Source organism: Tauraco erythrolophus, chromosome 17, assembly GCF_009769465.1.
Source record: "Tauraco erythrolophus isolate bTauEry1 chromosome 17, bTauEry1.pri, whole genome shotgun sequence".
Taxonomy (NCBI): domain Eukaryota; kingdom Metazoa; phylum Chordata; class Aves; order Musophagiformes; family Musophagidae; genus Tauraco; species Tauraco erythrolophus.
The window spans coordinates 6,220,839-6,243,767 of NC_141481.1; the positions used below are offsets into that span (position 1 = coordinate 6,220,839).

Here is a 22,929-nt window from a genome sequence, read left to right on the forward strand (position 1 = left end):
CTGCCATGGGAACGAGGGCGTGGCCGCCCCTGCGCGCGTCCCCGCCGGCGGGGCTGCGGGCGCCCGCTGGTGCGAGCCGCGGGCGGGAAAAACACGGCGCTTCCACCGCTGGCACAGGCGGCACGCCGAGGCAAAGCGAAGTATTTTCAAAAAACAGCAGACGTCAGATTTTATTTTATTTAAAAAAAAATCATTGATTGCATGTTAATTTCTTTAAAATTAAGACAGAAAACACTCCGAAACGTTACACAAAAAGAAGAGTCACTCACGTAATAACTAGCACTGTTCTACTGGCAAAGTTCAAGTAATAAACACGATCCTGCACAGAAAATCCTTAAGCATAATTAAACGAACAATCAGTAGTCTCAGAAATACTGTCCCTCCAAATCGCGCAGCTCTGCCGCTTCATTCCAACAAGGAGGAACATTAAGTTAAAGGGTACTGACACGTCAGCTTCCGAATGCTGCGTTTCCAAACGATAACTTAACTCTCAAACATTCACATTCTAGAACAAAGAGAACAGTGTTCAAGATATTTGTACGAGAATAAAACACAAGTAATAATGCCTTAACACGTTTAAAAAAAAAAAAAAAAAAAAAAAAGGCTACTCCACAGCAGAGGCTGGCACCCGAGCAATGGCTGTCCCTGCGAAAGGCGAGCACCGCTCGGTGACCTGGTGACTTCTTCCTACTCCCAGTGTTTATCCAGAGCTCTTTTATCAGCTTGTTTTCTCCAAACCATTCTGTTATCTAGTGTTCGACTGCGCTTGCTATTTTAGAGCAAAATAAACATCAAAGACTCTTCTCTAAAAATACCTAGAAAACTGATTTCAAACCCATGCCATATTTTCTTCTCCGATGCACTATTTCAAAATACTGATGCATGTCTCTCTTTTGCTTTGGTATTAAAAGAGATGTGAGCTGGAAACATGTAAAACCACACCTTTCTATCCTCTCCTGATTCTTAAAGCATAATTTGTAAAAACAGTACAAAGTTTTTAAACAGAATTTCAGTTCTGATCACAACTTACCCCAAGCTCCTGAAAAACAGGGACTTAACATAAACCCCAGTGACCCCGAAATTGTAGCAGCAATAAAGTCTCCTACCACACAGTTTATTGGATCTGTCTAACACAGTATAAATTAGCTACATTTCCAGTCTTGGAAGCTTCAAGGCCCACTAGCATAATCAAGACTCAGACCATGAGCGTCCCCTACAGATTGCAGTGCCAGGGTGCCAGTCAGCTGCTCAGATTTAGGTGCTGCAGATGGTTCTGCTCTTATCTTGTGGCTCTGGGAGCTGCAGGAAGTCAAGCTCTTCTGCCTTCTCATGGTTTTTAAGGACGTGTCTGAGCTTCTGTTATCTTTCTTATCAGGAAGTCCTTGTCACGACTCTCCTGGAAAGACAGAATAAAACCCATGCTTTAGATGAACAGTAGTACAAGTTATCCATGAACAGCTCATTTCTTCAACAGAAACAAATAGGCGCACTCACCACGTTATACTCTAATTAGCGGCTCCCAGCACACCCTCAACTGCCTGAACAATTTTACGTTTACAACAGTCTTGACTTCATTTATCTCATGTTAGGTTCCATATTAACAGTTCTGCATTGAGCCTAGTAAGAACATCTCACACACCTAAAAAAAACTTAAAACCATACTTCCAAGAAGCCTCACAACAGTGAACGAACAAAAATAAAAAGCATATAACAATTTTCAGAATTCCTAACTGATTCGAGAATCCTTGAAAAAGCAGTAAGGCTTTTGCTCCTAAATTCCTTACTCTTCAAAACTCTTTCCCCAGCACAGTGTTTTTCTAAGGACAAGCTGCTAAATGCCATATCTAAAGCACATACTGAGAAATGGGCTACTTCCTAAGCAAGTGAGAAGTCCCACTAGTGAGGCCAGGTTCCGACTAGACAAGAGTTTGACAGACCACAGTATATGAACGCTGTCAAACATGGCAGCAGCTTTTGGTGGCCACAAAGAAGCATGTCTGCACTGTAACATTCTCCAAAGGACTAGTTAGCAGTGACTCGCTCCACCTTGAGTACGTTGCAAGTGGTGCTGGGACTAGACACGATGAAGTAGAAAGATAGACCTGGAGGGAAGGGGAGGGAGCTGGGTGCCTGCATGTGAGAGGAGAAAATGAAATAGAGGTGGAGGGTGTGTAACATGGTGGAGGGGACAGGAAGCACAAGAATCAGATTCTTGTTTGGCAGAAAAAAACCCATGCAGATGGATGGATTTAAGCAAGACAACAGATGAAGAACAGGGTCATCGCTTCTCAGAGGCATATCTCATGTGTGTATGTTACCTGATATAATCAGACTTTGCTGCAGTTGCAGCTGATACCCAATAAAACCAACTAGACTGGGAAATACTATAGTGCTTCAGTATTTTTCTCGTGTGATTTGTAAAATGTTCTTCACTGCCTGTGCAAACACCAGGTATACAGAAGACTATGAAAAGTGTTGTTTCTCTGCATGCCTAATTACTGACACAACAAATAAAACTTTAGGAGTACAGAAAAGTAGGTCAAATCTTACCATAACCAATTGTTCCCTCAGCTGCTCAACCACTCGTTTGTGTGCTCCAGCCAAGGCAATAAAGTAGAACATAAAGAGGCTACAAACAACAAACCAATGTTATACGTTAGCATCATGCTAAACAGAATTAGTCAGGAAAAGCCTGTTATGGCCTAGAGAAACTGCCAGTTTGTGTGCTTGCTTCAGATGAGAAGCTGCTGGAGAAAAAAAAAACAACCTAAAAAAATCAATATACAGCTGGGATAGTTTGGGCACAGCTTTGCTCAAAAGCATCTGCTGAAATATTTGTGCTGCCAGCAGGCAGGGAGAGTGCTAGAGGATGCAGAGGCACAGCCATGTTCAGATGCTACAGGTTGTGTTCTGACAGGTCTCTCTAGACTGTCAGTTCCTGCCCTGCTCTAAGTGTACGTATGGGGGCTTTGCTCCTCAGAAACTAAGTTTAATGAGGTTTCACTGGAGTAACTCTTTGCTTCCACTGGGGTTTGTAACTATGGTAAGCAGCCACAGATCAGTATTGCAGCCATTCCTTATAGCACATATTCCAGATGTAATCTGTGACCCAGATTATCCACAGTGCATTCAATGATGGAGAGCAGCAGCAAGAACTAGAATGGCACAAATGCCTATACAAATCATATGTGTTCTTTTCTGAACAATAAGTAGCACAGTAGCAGTGCAAGTCATCCTCTACCTTGCACACAGCTTTTATGATAAAGTAAAAAAAAAACCCAAAACCAACAATCAAACAAAAAAAAGGACTTGATATTTGCTGTGTACACAATAATAGGTTCAGTTCAGCAGAAAACATAAATGTGTTATGGAAGAAAGGAGTGGAGTCTGAAATAAACTGCATGGTTCCTCAAACATAAAAGTTGTAGAAAGTATCAAGTAACAAGGGTCCAAGATCTGAAAGCCTTCAGGTTAAACATAAGAAAAAAAAAAAAAAACCACCAACACTTTTTTACTGCAAGAGTGACCAAACACTAGAGCAGGTTGCCCAGAGAGGTTGTGGAGTCTCCATCTTCAGAGATATTCAAAACCCAACTGGACACGGTTCGTGAGTACCTGCTCTGTTTGACCCTGCTTTGAACAGGAGGGTTGGATTAGATCATCTCTAGAGGTGACCCTCAACCTTAAAAATTCTATGATTCGATATTGCATTTTATCGTACAGAATGACTGCTTTGGAGCTTTTGTTAGTTTCATTTTGTTGGGTTTTTTTAAAACAAGGTTTGGGTTTTGATCCTTTTGGCAGAAGATGAAAAAATCTGGTCTTACAGTTGTTTGGGACCAGCTCAGTAAGGAAGGAAATGAACCATGCAGCTGCATGACTGAATCCGGTCTCCACAGTACTCACCAGAGGACCACAAAAAAAGGCACTGCAAAGGCTTCTGATGCTATACCATAAAGGATATTCTGCAGAAATTTTGGAAACTCAAGTATCGTATCTGGAACAACTGCCCATGAAGTGTTAAAACTCGTGAACGGCCCACATGCCTTGGAGGAGGGGATACTGTCAAAGAAGCAGAACAGAAAGGAGATGCTACTTAAAAATATAAAGATCAAATAATCAAACAGAAGCCTACCACCATCTTGCTGATAAGGTAAAAGTGTCCTTTGTCTTTAAAACTGTAATTTTTATTTATATGAACTAAATAACAATTCAGTTTATTACACACAATGTATTTTATTCCGATTTATCATTCTGAAGTTGCGTGTCTGTTTTCAGGGAACTGACAACCTTAGTGTAAATGTCGACTTCATAGAAGTTAAATTGTAACTCACTGTGCTATGCTGATTCCCAAAGGAATAAAAGCCAAGACAAGCCCAATCAACAGCACAACCAAGAAGGCAAAATTGGAACTTGATGCTCTGATAGGCCTAGTTGCAGGTTTACGTGTGTGTATCAAACTGATCTGAAGAGGAAAAATAAGCAAGACTGTTACCAGTACATCTATATATACACATATCCAAGTATACTTTCCCCACCAATTAAATTTTCCATCTTCAAACATGCTACCATCTACCAGGTAATTATCCCTCCTTTGATGTACACTGACTGAAAAGGGCTAAGGCAAGAACGCTTTACATTCCAGTATAAGTCAGTGTCTCCTATTTTGAGTAAGAATCTGATCCAGAGGGCCTCATACGCTTGCATAGAGTCAACTGACAGAGTTATTTGTTATAGGATCCACGGCACAGCCTTTAGCTCTGATCTGCCAGATATTCACTGGATACATCCCCCTTGTGAGAACTAAAATACCAGTAAGAATTTGTTGCACAGAAGGAGCTGTTGGGTCACAGAGCAAAACTTCTGATACGCAGAAATCACGTCTTGAACATCCAGTCCAGCCTGGATTATCCATTTTGTTTCCAAATTTTTAGCAGCTTGACAAAATCTTGTCCAATTTCTAAGCTCTGTTGTTAATAAACAGATTACTGCAGAAAAGTGTTATAAACTAGCTTTATTACATAAAAAGATTTTATTTAAAAAAAACCCAGGCAAATAATTATGAGCTAATGATTAAAATGTTGCTTTGCTTGATTTCAAAGCAAAATTCTTCCTGCTCTTAAAAGCAAAAAAACTACAGAAAATAGAATACTATTACTCCATTTCCAGTACGTCACATCCTTGGCCGGTTTTTTAGGGGTTTGTTTGCATATATACATTACAAAAAACAGAGATATGCGGAATTTTATTTGTTTACCACGAACCTTCATTACCTTTTTAATGTAAAAGATGATGAAGTATTTTATAGTTGCTATTGCAGGGAGAAGTGGTGAAAAGAAGGTTCCAATCCAGCAGATAGTCTGCCCATAAACGATTTCCAGGACATGGTCAGAAATTCCAAATTCCTGCAATCCACACCACTGAACTGGCTTGCAAGAGCAATGAGTAACTAACAACCTAAAACCAAAGAACATTATTAGTTCTAAATTGAACTTACAGAGCTTAGCTGAATTCTAACACATTTGGAACATACAGATACTTAGCATTTAAGCATTAGACAACATAACAGAAAAATGTCTGGAAGGAAAAAAAATACTCAAGTACAAAAACGTACCAAAAATACGTTTATGTTTTATTTTAAAGCTGGTAATGTGGTTAGAAATATGGGGAATTAATAACAGAAAAAAGAAACAGCTTTCGTAAGTCATCCGCAAAAGTATGGTCAAAAGGCAGAGATACTTACTTTCTAGGAAAATCTACAAAAAGGGTCACAGCAAGAGTTATAATAAAATCAAATATCATCAGTTTATACATTTCTCGCCCAACTTCAGATTCCCAGCACTAAAAAAACAAGTCAAGAAAAAACAAGATTAGAAATCTAAATAACAAGTGAAAAATAGATCTGTCAATTACTAAAGCAACAAACCTCTCAGTCAGTTAACACCATAAAGTTCAAATTGTATTAACTCCCATTTCTAAAATACTTAAGTACTTCAGAGATTCCATGCCAAGCTGTTTGTTTGTTTGTTTTGCTGGATTTTGTTTGGTTGTTTCTTGGTTTTGTTTGGTTTTGGTTTTTTTTTTTTAGGAAAGACCATATGTGTTATTGGAGCAAAAGGCAGTAACACAACTGTCTGAAAACAGAGCTACCTCAAACAATGCACACGGTAGTCAGAAAGACTATGCTAAGTGATTATCTGCCACTGGACTAACTGTAATCAGAGTTTTAGATAAACAATATATATATATATGTAAGAACTGCATTGGTTTGCAGTGAACAGTAAGAATCAGCACCAGGTATAACATGAACGGCAACAGTAGGGCTGATTCTGGACACCTCTAGACAAGCAAGTTTCATGGAAAACAAATCTCTATTCACAAGTGCAGATGATTAAAGACCAAGATAAATCTGCTTACAGGATAGAGTTCGTAATTGTATCCACAGGCCTTACACTTGTCAGTGGTACAGCTGATCGCACTCAACAGCGAGAACAAGAGGACAGCAATATTGGCCAACCGCACAAAGACACACCTGGAAGAAAGGCAAAACCCAATCCCAAACCTGCCAAAAAAGAGGCATTCTAACACCTGGCTGAACTCGCGCAGGAGTCCAAGGAAGGCTTGAAACACAAAAGGGTCGTACAGAGCTTTAAGGGAACAGCCAGCTAAATAATAAACACATTTCTTTCCTTAGTAGGAAGATGAATTGCTTTTCCCCTTCCCTGCTTTAGGCTACAGTCCCGTCTTTCTTTTCTCAGTATCGTTCCCAGATCAGTCATTTCAGTTGCAGATCTTGACCCTGCAATGGGCTGCAATTCTCTCAAGTACAGTTTGAGAGGCCAGGTAACAACTCTGTGTGCAGCATTTCCCTCTCAGGTGGCTTCAGGCCTTCAGAGGCACTTAGCCAAATTGGAAATACACAGCATAGAGGCTTGACTGAGTCCAGATGCTTCAACCCAGATCTTACTGCCTTAAGCTGCCGAATGCTAGGTCTTCATGCTCTCACATTGCCACATCTTTTATCCCAAAACTTTTAACTTCTGTCTTGAGCAACGCTGTGCTTCAGTCACTGCTGTACGCACACATTTGCTCATTCAACGATCTGCTGCATGCAAAGTGGTGTGGATCCACAGCTCTGCAGCCACAACTTCTCTACTGACTATTTATTCACGTTGTTGAAGATGTCCAGATCACACAGCTAAATGGGAGTGAGAGGGAAGCTTGGACACTGAAATGATTACACTGCACTGTCATCAAAACAGGAGACTGTTGCCAGATTTAAAATTAAAGTTTCCAACTAAACACAAGTCAAACAATGCCTGCTTGGCTTCCAGTACCCAGGCCCTCCAGTGCAGAGTGTCCAGCTTCTCTGCTCCTTAACATTTCAATGTTCACAGTACTTATAAACTACCAAGATCAAGCTGTTGAAACATCAAAGGCCAAAACAAAAATGTCTTTACCTTATGAGTGTCATCTTGATTTCAAAGGCTGGCGAATAATCTTCAAATCTGATCAGAAATAAGAAGATCTGAAGAGCAATGTAGTTGGCTAACGTGATCACTATGGAAGGCAAATACTGCACTAAGAGATTAGCCTGGAAGTTCGTATTGCTGACATCCTGTACAAGAGGAGAAAGATAATACTCAGAGAAACATACCTTCCTGACGTCATGCTCTCTCCAGCTACCCACCAGCCTCTCTTGTCCAGGATTCAGGTAGTGTCTTTTACTCTGTCTTCATCCTCCACCCTTATCTGGAAATACAAGCCTGACCCCTGCTATCTATCTCTGCAGTTTGGTGCTACACACCCTTGCTTTCTCCTGCTCCCTTCACCAGTAACTCCCTCCACCTCCAGGTACGAGTATTTTGGTGCTTCCCCAATGCTGCTGTTGGAAGAGGCTCATCTCACCAAGGCTTATGTCTGACTATTGTCTAACTCAGCACTACGGCTACCAGCTTTTACATCTACGTCGAAGTGCAGACACTTTTCAAGTTATTCTCACTGATGCCAAGCAACTCCCCTCACTTTCCTACCATCTTAACCAGCTCCTCTACCTACTCATTTAGGCAAGGTCAAGATATCAACCCTTACACACAAAGCCCACAGTAAGTAAAGCTGTTTTTCAAGTTGTTCAGTGTTATGCTATCCTGTCTCTGCCCTCAAACATCACCTCTGACACAAACACTGCTGTCGTCCCTATTTCCTGCTTCTCTCTCTGCAATCCTGGCAGTTTACAGAAGAGTCAGGTACACCACGAGCACAACCTTCTCCATACATAGCCAGTGTCCATCATATCACCAATGAACATAGGTGAGACAAAAGTGAGGTCTCCGTTCATACCAGACTAAATCTACCCTGAGGTCCTACAAAGAAGTGAATTACTGTTGCAAAACTGTTGTCTGCTCTTGTTCTGTTTCTGAATCACTCTTCACATCCGCTTGTCCTGCCAGGGATGAATAACCCCACCCGACCTGACTCTTTCCACTACTGATGCAAGAACCTTTTCTTCTGCAAAGCACCCTTTCAAAGCCTTCCTGTTTCCCCACACAGCTGTAACTCAAGCCACAACACACTTTCCCCTTCCTTTGCTTTTCAGTTTTGCTGTTAAGCAGTAAACTAGGTCAAGAAACTGATCACAATGAAGTTTGTTTTAACCAGAGCAGTTGCCTCAGCCAGTTGACTGCCCAGACACACAAGTGCTTGCAGTACCAGCTTACAGTGAGGTGAGAAGTTACACTGGAAGAGGAGGGAGGGCTGCTTTTCTCGTCAGCTGCATTAGCTCCAAGGCAGACGACACTGGAGCCCCTAGAGACATCACTGGGGCTTTTTTCGTACATGGTTCTCAATTTTTCTCACTCTCTCCTACTAAAAAAATCTAAGCCTGTACAAAGCGTTTTCAGATACCCTGTATGAAAGGTGCTATATTAAGATACTTGACTCTTTCACAATAGTTCCTCTTGCTGTAATCACCAGCCCCGACTGAATCTGTCATCATGTTACGTCTGATACTTACATTGGAGTTTTCTTGAGAGAAGACAGTTGCTCTATAAATAGAGTAAAAACATCCTGATAAAACTGCCAAGACGATTATATTTATAAATATTCTCAGAAAGTAGATGCATAGCTTTTCTTTAATTGTCCTGTCAGCTTTTTTTTGCTTCAGTCTTTCTTCCTCCAAGTCCGTCTACAAACAAAAAGAAAGGATGTGTAATTTTCTGGTGCAACAGACACCACTTTCCACCATGTCTTCTACCTCTGGGATGTGTAAATCCATAGCCTGTTCTAGGAGGGTCACTCCGCCTGCCAAAGCACGCTGATCTAAGAGTGCCTTTCCATTGACACAAACAGGTCCATGCAGGAGTGGAAGCCCCCATGTGCTCAGTGTCCTCAGGCTGAGGGCCCTCTACAAGACAAGTGTCTTGTAATCCTCTTATCTCCACGATATCAGCAGCATATCTCCCTGAGGACGGAAATTCATCTGTTTATCATGAGAGACTGATCTCCGATAGCTTGGTACTAAACTCTAAAACGGGTAAATCAGCCCGCTCATCTCCTTACTTCTGCAGGTAAGTAACCAGTCCCCAGGGCTATGGTGCTAACTTCCTTCTCTCACTCTTTGTGAAGGAAAATTGAGGTGTGGCACAGAGAGAAAGAAGTACACTCTTGAGCAGACAGTCATGTACACTTGATATATTTCGACTTAGCTGATACGAAAATACGGTGTTGTCTGTGAAGGCAATTTAACCTGGGCAAACCCACAGATTAACCTGGTATTTTCTACGGATTTCTTTTCATCAAAAATATTAAGGGTCCAGTTTTTCTAAGGTGTGAATTCTAGAGGCAGAAGCGTAGTAAGTGAAGGAAGCTCTGGTTATATGATGCAAAAAGATGACTGAACTTTACTAGAGCAGAACGCAACTCATTGTAATGTATGAAATCTGTAATTACTGCTTTGTGGTTTGATGTGGAAGTATCTTTTCAAAGGTTATTGTTCCACTACACAAATCTCTGCTTCCAGTGTACAGAGAACAAAAAGAAGGTACTGGTTTCACCAGAAAAGCCTTTCAGACTCTCTTTTCAGAGAGCTTTACGATTCGGGAAAGCTATTAGCTGCATCAGTGTTTTTTATTTGCATGTGTGCCAAAGACACCTAGTGAAAAACTTTCAGTATCTTCTTACTGCAACAATGCTCTCAAATGGCATAAAGAATACCATGGTTTTTTATTATTTTATTCCTCCTCAAACTACTGCCTACCACGTTGCAGTCTCATAACCCGGAATACTCAAACTGATTTTCCTGTAGCTGGGATAGTTTTTCCTGTTGGATTGTGCAGAAACTAACACAGGAAGCAGGACTGGAGTGTGAGGAAGAGGCAGATAAGACAAGCAGCTAACAGACTGGCTTCAGTCCCCAGTGGGTGGGGGAAGGGACATCAGCCTCAGTCCCAATCCTTCTCACATTGCACCACAATTCTAGCTACCTAGAAAGCATGCAAGAAAAAGGATGTGGGTTGCCCTGCTCCCAATACAAACTACTTCAACACTTATTCCGTTATCTGCAAAATTATACATCTCTCTTTTTCAGCCATCTAAGCTATATGAAATTGTAATCATAGAAAAATTAAAGTTACTCACTTGGAGCTCATATTGCAAGCTGCGATGTTTTAGCCGTGCTGCATTTAGATCTGTAATGCAGAAGTCCCAGCCTGCAAAGACTTTATTACAGTAACTCTGAAATTGATCTTCATCATGCACCAAGTTCTGCTTAAGTCCTTCTGCAGACCTAGAGAAAAACACAACTTCACTTCATTCATGAAAAGACATATTTTATTCACAGAAAAAGAAACAAAAAATCCCACACCTCAAGCAGCCTGGCTCATCAAAGACTAAATGACGCCCCTATGAGCAAACAGCCACGTTTGCTTTATATCCACCAGTCTTTGGGAAGCTTTCAGTGTGAGGTTCTGCAGCAACCAGTCAGCTGAAGCCATGACTGACACAGGTTACTTCCCTCTGCACTTAGCCATAGTCACACCTTCTCACCTCATCCAGTGCTTCTCTGACACTGCAAAGAGCTGGGTCAGGAAACAGATGGAAATAAAAAAAAAAGGGGGAGCGGGGGGGGGGGGAAGAAAAGAAAATCCTCCAACAACTACTGTATAGTTCAGGGTCTTTTATTTATATGTAAGTATACAAATGTAAAACTAATACTCCAAATTTATTTACTTATTTTTGTTTTGCTGGCTCAGTTTCCTGAAGACAGACAAAGGCTACTATGGCACTGCATTCTCAAGCAAAAGATTCTCCGTTTCCATATGAAATGGTTTTAGAATGCAGCACATTGCCCACAAGCAAGAATGCAATCTAAGCTGTGCAACAGGTGGCAGTAAATAAAATATACCAACATCTTTACCTTTTTATTATCCAGAGAAGACTTAATGCAAGGTAGGCAAACGTAGACAGCAGATACGCTAGGGGCAAGTTGTACCTCTGGAGCCATGCAACATCTATTGTGTAATAGCCATAAAACAAACTTGTCACTTCAAGGAATCCCTGTGAAAATATGAAGTTTAAATAGAATTTGTAACAGTAGCAGCAACTGCCCAGTTAAGCCAACCTGGTATTAAGCAATCATTTTTAAATTTAAAATTACTATCGGGGCCCTCAGCAAGCTACCATAGTCTGTAGCCTCCAAATACTGCCATTGCCTCTACCAAACTGTAATGTGGACAATGGTGCCTAAAATCCCTCCCCTCTTCAATCAAAGAGCTCTATGACAAGGACACTGAGACCCTACACAGAGAGTACAATAGGCAGCGTGATCCAGAATATGTGACGTTTAGCAGCTGGGGAGGGGAGGCACAGGCTGTGGCACGTGGCCAACCAGGCCTTGTGGGCGCTCAGTAAAAGCCAGTTTGAAAACTCCCCTTCTCACAGATGAAGGCTAATTTTACTCCAGTGATGCATATGACTTATCATTTTTCAAAATTATCAAAGTTCCATTCCCCAGGTAAAATGTTTTCACATTTTACATGTTATGCAAGACACAGAAACTTAATAAAAAAGAAAAGTAGTTACTTACAGTGCCGCTGAGCAAATCTTTGAGGTAAGTATAGAAGTAAACAAGTCCCTTATTAGCACTAGGTTCATAAACTGTGCAGTTAGGCTCTGCCAAAAGAAAGGCAGGAAATGTCACTCACAACGCTAATGCCCATTAAACTGCGAGACCAAGTTAATTCAAAGATGGTAAGTTCTCATAAAAAAAGCACTTCTTTGTTCTGAGAGGTGGAGAAGCAGCTGACGGAAAGAGGGAATCTTACAAATAACAGCAGTACATAGAGAAGACGTTTACCTATGTTCCTTAGAGAAATTTTAACAAAGCTACTGTTGAATACTCCATATTTAAAAATGATGCTCGGAAGGGTAACAAAACTGAACATCAGGATAAAAATTATAAAATTCAGCAGGACCAGAAAACGCAGGAAGGAGAAGTAGGACTGGATGCCAGTACCATATTTCCCTGGGAATAAAAGAAACATACCAATAATTAAGATGATAAAATCATTGAAAATATAGAATGAGCAGATTATCATTTCAGCTACATTGAGTTAACTGATTAAACATTACTAAAGCTAGTTGTAACTACTGCAGGCTTTTGGCAATATAACTGAAATAGAAATGTGACTTTTTAATAATTTTCTCCAATATATTTCCTTCTACCCCACCACGGATTTTACAACAGCAGTAATAAAAGAAGCACACAACTTCTTAAACACGTACAGTTCTATCTGAAACCACGCTCACACATGTAAAACTACCAATAACAGAAGCAACTTGAAAAAGGAGAAATCGACATCATAAGACAGTAAATACCTTCTATGCTGTGAATATCACGTCGCCAAAGCTCCAGGTAAGATGACAACTCCTTGACTTCATTGAGGACTTTCTTCAAGGACTTACTGCTGGTTCTTTTCCACTGTTTCCATCCAGATAAAGATTTTATATCAGCCTGTTGACAGTCCCTAAGAATCAAGAAATACAGTTACTGAGCACAGGAAATACTTTTTCACTACAGGTGACAGCACAACAGAGCTTGCTTGCAGCCTTCAGAGGGATAGCACAGTGCTAAAACTTGGAGCAACACACAGTAGCCATCCCTAACCTGCTCCTCCTGGCAACTGCAACATCAACTTAATTCAAATATAGCAAGTCCTGTCACAGAAACTGTGCCCTGTCACACAGTTGCCTTTCTTGGACAAAAAAAAAAAAAAAAAAAAAGTCCTATCGACAATAGCACAACACAGAAAAAATATGCAGCTGAACTTCCCAGTGGGATCTCAGGGAAGTTGCCATTAATGATTTCTTATTTACAAATGGCTAGAAGAAAAGATTCTTTCCTCAAAACTTCTGATTAGAGCATTTTCACCAAGAAACTCTTAAAAAGCATTCTCTAAAATATTTAGCTTTCCTCTTTTAATGTTATAAGTGCAGCTATTCAAAATAGAAAATGATTCTTTTTATTGTAGAAAATTCAAAGATCTCAAAATCATAATGAAATGTCAAAATATGTTGGGGGAAAAAAGTAAAAAAAAACAAATAGAGAGAGTGCTATAGAGAGACTTAAATATTTCATTTTGATTTCATAATTTTAACTTTTAAACCATATTCCAGTACATAATAGAAAACAAGTGTTCTTAAAATTATTAAATTTTAATGATTTGGGTCTTACAGCATTTTGAAAAATTCACTGAAAAGTGCCAACTCAATGAATTTGAGAAACTATTTCTTTGCCAACATGTGTCGGGGTGTACTGTTCTAATAATAAGCTGCAAACAAACATTAAGGATGTGCCACAAATTGCCCATAACTTTTAATCATTTCTCACTTATAGATTTTCATACTATATGCATATATTTGCATTTTAAAAATTGCTCATGGTCAGCAACAGCATCAAGGAGAATTCTGAGTGGCTCAGAGTTTGCATTTCATTTTTTCTTTTAAGAAACTCTAAAAACTTCCCAGAAATATAGCTTGAAGATTGACTTGTATGCAGCAAATGCTGGTCCAGCCCCTGATGGCACTGATGAAGGGCAGCAGTTCAGTACCCATGAGGGCACTGTGCTAGAGCAGAAGACAAAGGTTTCAAATTTAAAAGACTTTGTACACAGCTCTACTTAAGTGCATAAGTGACTCACTGCCATGCCATGCGTGCTTTATATCGATAAAATTTCCAGATCCTTCTCAGTTGAAAGTAAAATTAGCATTTTGGCAGGAAGCTAAACTAAATCCTATACGGAAGAATTGAACAGGCCGCAGATGACCTCATCTTTAAGTGCGAATACAGCTACTCTCAAAAGATTTCATTTTGTGAAAACCACAGGCTGCAGCATGTAGTGTTTTAAACAGACACTCTGAAGAACTATCTGGCCTGTGTTTGGTCTGCATTTTAAATAGAGGCGTGGGATGCATATTCATCTGCGTTACAGAAGTTGAGTGTTCAGCTTTCAGGACATTTATATCAAGCATCTTATGTTGGCAGCTGCTGCACAATACATGCAGATTAGTGATCTGTAGAAATGCCAAGAAGCCCCACCAGAGTCTCAGTGCTAAAATGTGTCAACAAGCTTGGGTCATGCCAACTCTACCACTAACATTCCCCATGGCCACAGGACTGCAGTTCCTTTTTCTTGAAGGACTGAGCTTCAGATACTCAACTTCAAATAACAATTCAATGTATCGAGCACTTTCCTTCACCACTGCAACTTAACTCCAGGGTCAGGCTGTAACCCGTTTCCCAATGCTCTTACAAGTGATACTCTTATTCTCTGTGGAGCACCAGACATTAATTGTACTTTCAACTCTCTCCCGGTTCATAACCACAACTACAAAGTACCTGATTTAAAGGTGCAGCTGTTCACTGACAATGTAAAAACACATCCTGTTTCCTCTCTCCTCAAAGGAGTTTTCAGCCTAGCAGTAAGACATGAGACAACAAGCAGAGAACTCCAGGCGGGGCAAAGCGTGCTGTTTGCCATCCCCTCCCTGCTGAAAGTTACTACCAGCGGGGCAGGAACTGCTTACAGCTCACAGAACAGAGCTATTTAAAAAGGGATACGGAAAAAAAAAAAAAAAAAGAAAGTGGTCCTAGAAAGCTTCTTTCCACCTGTATTGAGCCACACCAGAGCAAACAGCAGCACTCACATAGCAGAAGAAGGTTGCTGACCACAGATAAACCACAGCGACCCTTTAAAAGCACAAAACCCTGAGGGGAAAAAAAAAAAAAAAAAAAGGGAGGAGGGGGAAGCCAGTAAGAAATGCGTTTGGCTGCTGCAGGTAATTCCAGTTTTGACTCATTTCTTCCAGTTCAACCTATTCTCCCTCCACCCCCCCCCCCCCCAGCTACTCCCTCCTGCCGGCCGAGAGCACCCAGCCATGTCCTGCAGCTGGAGATGCCGCTGGGAGCCTGCCACCTTTGGCACGAGCACTTGGCAACTTCTTGTCAAGACCACATGCCACAGGGTGAAACACACAGATAAGCCCAATTCTGCCTCACCTCTCCGTCGCACTTGTGTTTAGTAAAAGGTAACTTTAAAAGAAAAAAAAAAAGAAAGGGAAAAAACGCGTAACGCTTAACCTTAATCTCCTCTTGTCCGCGATACTGCAGGGGTACGCTCTCGCAGGGACAGCATCCAGCCCGCCTTCCTCCTCCTCCTCCTCCTCCTCCTGCCGCCGGGCCTCAGCCGCGCGGAGCCGCACGGAGCCCGGCGGGGCCGCCCGCCGCTCCTGGGTGCCGCCGGCGCGGCGCCTCAGCGCCGTCTGGTAACTGGGCAGCTCCTGCAGGAAATCCACAGGTGCTGCGGCGCGCGTCTCCTCGGGAAGAAACACCTCTGCGAGAGGGAGCGAACACAGGGGCTGCGGAGCGGGGCTCGCCGCAACATGGCACCGGCCGGCCGCCCCCGGGGCCCCGCAGCGCTGCGGGGGGCGAGGTGGGGGCAGCGCCGCTCCCTCGCGTCCCTCCCTCCCTCTCCGCCTGGCAGAGCCGCGGGCGCCCGCCGGTGGGTGCTCCCTCCCCGCCCGCGCCCCGCGCCGCTCGGTACCTGCCTCCGCGGCGGCCCCGAGCCCGCTCATGTCGGCGTGAGGGCAGCCGCGGCGCCCGGCGGGCGCTGCCGTTTCCGGGCGTTACGGAGCTGCCGGAGCTGCGGGGCGGGAAGACGGGGCCGCCGGCGAAGCGGGGCGAGGCTCCTCACGGGGCCCGCCTGCCTGGGGCCCCTCGCCCGCAGGGGGCGCAGCGGCGGGGGGGCGGTGCGGCGGGCGGGGCCGCGCCCGGCGCTGAGGGGGTGTCGGGGGCGCGGGAGCCGCGCTGGGGCTCAGCCCCGAGGGCGCGGCGTGTGCCGCCCCCCTCCCACCCGCACCGAGCTGCCTGTCCTTAGTCGTGGCCTCCCTCCCTCCATGGCATCGCTTTGTGTCCTTAAACCTGTAGGATTAAAATAAGGGTTCAGATTTAGGAGCGTCAGAGTCTTTTTATTCCTCTTACCCAGGGCTTTGTTTAAAAATGCCGTGAAGAACCACAGCAGGGTGCAAACGCCGCCCTCTCCGTTTGAATGAAAGCCCCGGCGTGCAGGGCTGGGGTGTTGTGGCTGCCCGCTGTCTCTCGCAGGCGTCGGGCTTAGAAATAGGCTTCGTTTTGTTGTCTTCTGTCGCTATTAAATAGCTGTGCTGAAATACTTCTTGCAAACTCTGATATTTGGTCAACTCCCGTTAGCTCCCTGGCTGGTTCACAGTGATCGGATCCACTGGCATGGGCTGCAGCGGAAACAACACAACTTTGGAGTGTGAAAACTGAGTATGAACTTGAAAAAACAGTCAGGGTTGGATCTCTTTTTCCATCTGACAGGGAGAGTGTGTTTTGTGTTAAGCTGTAGTAAACATCCCCGAGAGACTTATTTCTTGCAATAGTTCTTGCCTTTAGTGTGAAAATAGCAGCATGTGTGATGAAAAAGAAAATGAAACCTCCAGTGGTTTTAACAGTACTACATGTGAGGGAGAAAAAAAAAAGCATTACTAGGGTTTCTTACTGTATTCTACTGGCAGTTAAATCGATAACCAGCTTTTTCTGAACATTCCTCATCCGCTTTCTGCAGTACTTTTAAAAATAAGTCATCGTTAGGTTTTATAATGCTGAATCAGATATACATTTCTTCCCTCAACTGTGTGTCATCAGCTCAGGTATGCAATTTTTGAATTGCTTTAGCAATAAGAATCTATGTGGATAATCAGTTTTCGTAATGAAACCATCAAATGTTAGTGATAAAAATGTAAGTTGTCAAAGTAATTTAGGTGTACATGTTTATGGTCTCGAAGTCTATGTATTACTGGCAGAGGAGAAAGATATATCTTAAGGGGAATTGTTGTGAAATAGACACATGGAATTAAAGCACGGAAACTTCCTTATTGCACTGAACTACTTAAAAAAAAAACAACCTACAAACCACTTTGTAGGTGTTCTTGCCTTTGTGCTGGTAGATTGGTCTAGAATGTAACTAATATGGTTTTTAGTTATTTTCCCATGAGAATCCAGACTCGGCTTGTTTGTAACAGAGCTGGATACCTCAGTGAAGCCCATTACATGAGTAGTTTTGGTTCCTTGGTTGAGCGTCACATTTCATGGGCTTGGTTTGAACAACTTCCAGTTGATCGCTCCTGACAATTCAGGAGATGGAAATTGAGACCTCTCGGCAACATTCCTGAAAAATCATTTGGTATTGTACAGCACTCATGCTCAATGTACAATTCATTTGCCGGATATGAATGTGTATTGCACCACCAGAGCCTAAGTACCCACTTTTTTTGGTCCCTTGAAACCAGCCGAGCGTGGGTCGTGTGTTTGGCTGTCAACATAGAGCAGGGCCAGTCCTGCCTTAAATAGGAATACTTATGTTGTAAGACTTCCCTGGGGGTGTCATCCGGGGTGTCAGTATTGCTTTTATTTATGTTCTTTTTCTTACCACTAAGAATACAAAGAAGAAAGGTGAATAATACACTTGCTGATTAATTAGACTCTTTCCAGAAACTCCGTGTGCTAGAAAAATATGAGGTTAATGACCCTGGGAGAACAAATTTAAATAAAGATTGGAGGAATTGAAACAAGATTGACTTCCCCAGGAATTTTGTGAGAACATTGGCTATTCTCTTTTTTTTTTTTTTCAGTTGAGAAAGCTTTTTAGACACTTGGAAATGTTTCAATGAATTTTATGGATCACAGCAATCCCAGGTGGGAAAACAGAAAGACAGGCATGCTGAGGAAGAGAGAATAGATGATTCTGGCAGAGCCTGGCACATGCAGGAAGTGCGGTAGGTTCCTCTTGTGCGTTATTTGGCCAACGTACTTTATTCACAAAAGCAGCAGTTTTTAGTCTGCTGAGCATGGAAGCCAGTGCCATATACTGTTTCCCGCGATGGTAGAGATCTGTCTGACACGTTGAGTAACACCATGTATTTCCAGGACACTTTTTCTTTCATATGGTTCTTCTTCATAATGCCACAGCTCAAAAATGTTTCCAAACATTCAGGGAAGTTCTGAGCGATTTTTTTAATTTTGAGGGGACTTTGGGTTCGACTACCCCCATGCTGTGGGCTGTGCAGCAGGCCTGCAGCTCCTGGATCAGTACAAGAGATTTGCAGACAAGTCCTCTGCAGTCATGCCAGGAATGTTGCTTTGGGCAAAACGTAATCTTAAAGTAGTAATAGAAAACTTCGCTTAAGTCCATGTTGAATGTGTCTGGTACAGGATAAACATGTTTTACCCAGTTTAGAATCTGGAAAAGCACTAGCCGTTTGCTAAAAGTGATCCTGAGCCATTACAACAGCACAACTTCTGAACACGAAGCAAATTTATTTATTATCAATTCACGACTGGCTAGCGAGGGTGCCTTTAATCCAAAATCTGACAGGGGTGTTTCTCATTTATTTGTTTGTTTTTTAATCTAGCTGACCAGAGAAGTTACTTAGGAATAGTTGCTGGAGGTTTTAAGATGTGTGTTTTTCTGAGGAGACAAAACATGTCAAAATGGTGTAACAAGCTCTTTTACAAAAGTGGCAGGGGTTCTATAATTCTGTACAGTATTAGCAAAAAGGAGGAAAGTACTGGGCAGAGCACAGGTCTGGGACAGCAGAGCCAGTCTTCTCCTTACCCTCTTTCCCTCTTTGCTTGTGCCTGTGGCAGTGGTGGCTGTTGGGCCCCGCATTCAGTTTGAGGATGCCCCTCTGTTCAGAGGACAACATTAGCCTTCGGGAAGGACACTGAGCACGAGCCTGGCAGTGACTATTTGGTGGGTGTGCTGGGGTAAGCCTGAGTCCACCTGGCAGCTTCCAGGTGCAACAGAGTGGGTTAAGGCAAGGCAGGCATCCCTGCTGAGCTGCTTTGGGGCAGAAGCTCCTGCAAGATGCATCACCCCAGCACTTCATTGCCTTCTCTGTGTTTCACCCTGCCCAGTGCTCAGCTGTAGCTTTGTCCAGTCCATAGTTTTGCACGTGACTTCTTCAAAGGGACACACATAGGGAGAGGACGAAGACAAGAAAAATCAAGAGCTCTGTATGTCTGCTCTGCAAATGATTAATCCAGGGACCGTGTGTCTGAAAACCGTTTCATTGCCGTGTTATTGCGATCCAGGCCAAAAGCAAGGCATGTTTCAATTCGTGGAGGGAAGGAGACTGAATAAGTTGGAGATCAAACAGAAATAAAGTAAGGTGTTCTGCGGCAGGTAATACGAGAAGGACTTTTCTTTGTTGTTTTCCCTTCTCTCTTTGAGCCGGAAGAGCAGGAGTTCAGCTCCCCCTTGTCGGGTTCCCAGCACGGCCTGTGCAGGGGGCAAGGAAGCGGAGCGGGTGGCCGTGGCGGTACCTTTCAGCACTGGGGCGGGAGGCGGGACGAGAGCACCGGGAGGAGCCGCCACCGGGGCGAGGCACCCGGCGCGGGCGAGCCCGGGGCAGCAGCCGTCTGCCGGCCGGCGGGCAGGTAAGGGGCCGGGGCCGGGGCCGGGGCCGGGGCCGGGGCCGGGGCCGGGCGCCTGCGGGGCTTGGGGCTGCCCCAACGCCCCTCGCTGCGGCGGCTCTGCGGCTTCAGCAGCGGCGGCCGAGCGGGCCGGGGTCGCCGGCAGCGAGGAGCGGCGCAGGTGCCGGGGGCTGGAGCTCGTTGGGGTCCCAGCAGGGTCTGCACCAGCTCCCGACGGCGGGACTGGAAGATGGTTTGTCCGTGTGCCCGGCCTGGGGAGCCACCCCAGCTGCCTGACACGGGACTGCAGTTTAATCATGCTCCCTGTTAATGTAGGGCGATAGAACTCCTAGGGCTGGACTGCGCGTGTGCTCGGGGACGTGCTTGCCTTCTGCTGGCTGAGAGATAAACAGCTGCTCGGAGCAGTGCCCTGACCTTGGTATCGGCCCTGCTGCATGGCACCTCGCAGCTTTGTCTGCAGTCTGTATGTGACTGATGCACCTCGCATCACTCACATACCAGCTTCTGCTGTCTTCAGCTGGGAGGGTTGGTCCTGTGGGGATTGACAGCCAGCCCTTCCCTCCTGTATCTAGCCAGTGTGTGGGGTGTATTAGCTTCAGTCTGTGATAGTTGCACCAGCTTTGCTGGGATCACCAGCTCGCAGCATGATGTCTGTTTTCGCTTTGGTGTTGGTTGCGTGTAGGAATCTCCGAGCTAGTGAATTAATGTGGCACGGCGTTTTCCAAATAGCAGGTTGTGAGTTTTGTATGTTGCAATAGGTAACAGGAAACCAGAAGTAGTTTTGTATTAAAAAGGTGGGGAAAATCTCAGGTTTAAGTAGGCATGTTCTTTGTGGTCAATCATTCTGTCACTCCCTCAGAACACACAGGCATACTGTTTCAATATTATTCTGTTTTTCTTCAGTCTCTTCCTTTATGCCCTAACCTATGTAGTTATCGATTTAACTGCCAGTAGAATACAGTAAGAAACCCTAGTAATGCTTTTTTTTTTCTCCCTCACACGTAGTACTGTTAAAACAACTGGAGGTTTCATTTTCTTTTTCATCACACATGCTGCTATTTTCACACTAAAGGCAAGAACTATTGCAAGAAATAAGTCTCTCGGGGATGTTTACTACAGCTTAACACAAAACACACTCTCCTTGTCAGATGGAAAAAGAGATCCAACCCTGACTTTGTTTTTTCCAGTTCATACTCAGTTTTCACACTCCAAAGTTGTGTTGTTTCCGTTGCAGCCCATGTCAGTGGATCCGATCACTGTGAACCAGCCAGGGAGCTAACGGGAGTTGACCAAATATCAGAGTTTGCAAGAAGTATTTCAGCACAGCTATTTTTTCACTCCCAGAGGAAGCTTGTTGGGAGGACTTTTATTCTTATCATCAAAGTGATGGCGTGGTATGGCTGTACGGGCTGACATAACAGGAACTGTCAGTCTGTGGTGGTGTCCCCTTTCACATTTTTGTGAAAAAGCCTCTAATTGTGACTTGTATAGTTCATAGCTTCTGTATATGCATTGTAGAATAGAACCCTAACGTACTAACATGTCACACTTCATTTTAATGTAGCTGTATTTTGTCAGAAAAAAATAATTTATGTCAAATTATTTTTCCAACAATTTGAAAACTGCGTATAAGGATTTTTAAGAGTTAGGAAATTACAAACACGACAATGCCCTTTTTTTTGGTTCAACAACATCATGTATCTTTAAAACCCTGTTTATTATCTAAAATGACCATGTGTGTAGTTCTCATAAGCTTTTCCAACTGAACTTCTAAATGAGACTCCTGTAACTGATACTGCTCGTTAATGCAGAATTTGATGGTTGCATTTAAACTGAATAGGTATCTGTTGCAAGTACAGAATAAACAAAGCTTTCTTTTAAGGCAAAACATTAGAACTGTTCTAGTAAACAGTATCTCATGCCTCTAATAGACCTGGTGTGGTAGGCTGCCTTTCCAGTCAAAGCAGAAAATGAATTCCAAACAGGTACTCAAAAACTGCTTCCTTTTTTTTTTTTTTTTTTTTTTTTTTTTAATAACCAGACATTTCCTTCAAATACAAGTAGCTGGTAATGTTGGTTAATAGACAGACTTACAAAACTTGTTTTCCAAAGGAAGATTTAGTCCTGCTATATGCAAAGAATGTGATAGTCTGCAGTTTGGAAATTTAGTCACAAGACTTTCTTGCACTGATAGGAAGGGGTTCTTGCCTTAGTCTTTTTTTCCCCATAGCAGTCAGAGTATGAGCTAGGTAATGTCTTTCGAATGTTAAAGAAATAATGCAGAGTTCTGCTCACAATTTCTTATTCTTGTTATTCTTTCCTCTCTCTGCCAGGTATACTGTTCTTACTCTTCAGTTCCCTCTTTCCAATTTTAGTGGTTATATATCCCTGATTGTTCCACTTTATCCAGTGCTCATTCTTTTCCCAATGGATTAAGTTTGCAACTTGTGGTCAGAGTTAGGAAAATAAAACAGCAAAGCAGCAAATGAAAAGAGATTTGCTGTCAAAGGGGTCTTGGGGAAAGGTTTAGATAATGCAAAGTCACTGTGATACGTGCTTCAGTCCATAAGAACTGTGATTCTGTGGGGCCTTTTGGGTGGAGAAGCCGGGATTTGTGTGGTAGGTTAGGGAGACTACTATGAATTTCACAGAATTAATGAAGTATCTGAACTTTCCTCCACTGCCATTATGCAAAAACTTTGAAGTGATTGCCACACTTTACTGGACACTAAAATTTAACTATATGTTGTAATGATTTTTTAAATTTTTCAGGAGCATGTTTGTAATAAAGATGACTAAACTCAGGGGAAGAAGTAGAATCCTGCTTGAGACACTGCAAACATGAAATAGTCAGCAGTCCTTCTCCAAATGCCTGATCTAAGCAGCCCCAGGTGACAGAAGCCATTTAACTTGCAAGC

The 22,929-nt window shown here is 43.1% G+C and overlaps 2 protein-coding genes across 5 annotated transcripts in view; one reads left to right on the plus strand and one right to left on the minus strand.

The window, feature by feature from the left end:
* Nucleotides 1-165: 165 nt before the first annotated feature.
* On the minus strand, nt 166-16,128 carry TMC7 (transmembrane channel like 7). Its single transcript, XM_086622146.1, has 16 exons — nt 16,075-16,128; nt 15,635-15,885; nt 12,874-13,022; nt 12,353-12,520; nt 12,083-12,168; nt 11,414-11,553; nt 10,636-10,783; nt 9,014-9,184; nt 7,461-7,618; nt 6,418-6,532; nt 5,744-5,841; nt 5,274-5,457; nt 4,335-4,465; nt 3,907-4,062; nt 2,551-2,629; nt 166-1,396 (listed from the first exon to the last, which is right to left on the minus strand). The coding sequence occupies exons 1-16, from the start codon at nt 16,126-16,128 to the stop codon at nt 1,337-1,339; spliced, it is 2,148 nt and encodes a 715-aa protein (XP_086478272.1). The 3' UTR covers nt 166-1,336.
* Nucleotides 15,950-22,929, plus strand: part of TMC5 (transmembrane channel like 5) — a 29,070-nt gene continuing 22,090 nt past the window's right edge. For 2 of the 4 annotated variants that reach the window (XM_086622141.1, XM_086622145.1), the window contains exons 1-2: nt 17,174-17,226; nt 18,208-18,351. The gene's annotated coding sequence lies outside the window, so the exon portion shown is untranslated. Of the gene's footprint in view, nt 15,987-17,173; nt 17,227-18,207; nt 18,352-19,980; nt 20,015-22,929 lie in introns of those variants that run through there. The other 2 variants (XM_086622142.1, XM_086622144.1) reach the window with 2 other exon arrangements.

Excerpts from the sequence above, each read along its gene's own strand:
- TMC7 (XM_086622146.1), bottom strand. The coding sequence starts at position 16,128 with ATGAGCGGGCTCGGGGCCGCCGCGGAGGCAGGTACCGAGCGGCGCGGG. Across the intron at positions 10,784-11,413 it reads CTTCTCTGGATAATAAAAAG|GTCTGCAGAAGGACTTAAGC; the intron begins GTAAAGATGTTG and ends GTTTTTCTCTAG. Across the intron at positions 9,185-10,635 it reads GCTTGCAATATGAGCTCCAA|ACGGACTTGGAGGAAGAAAG; the intron begins GTGAGTAACTTT and ends TTTTGTTTGTAG.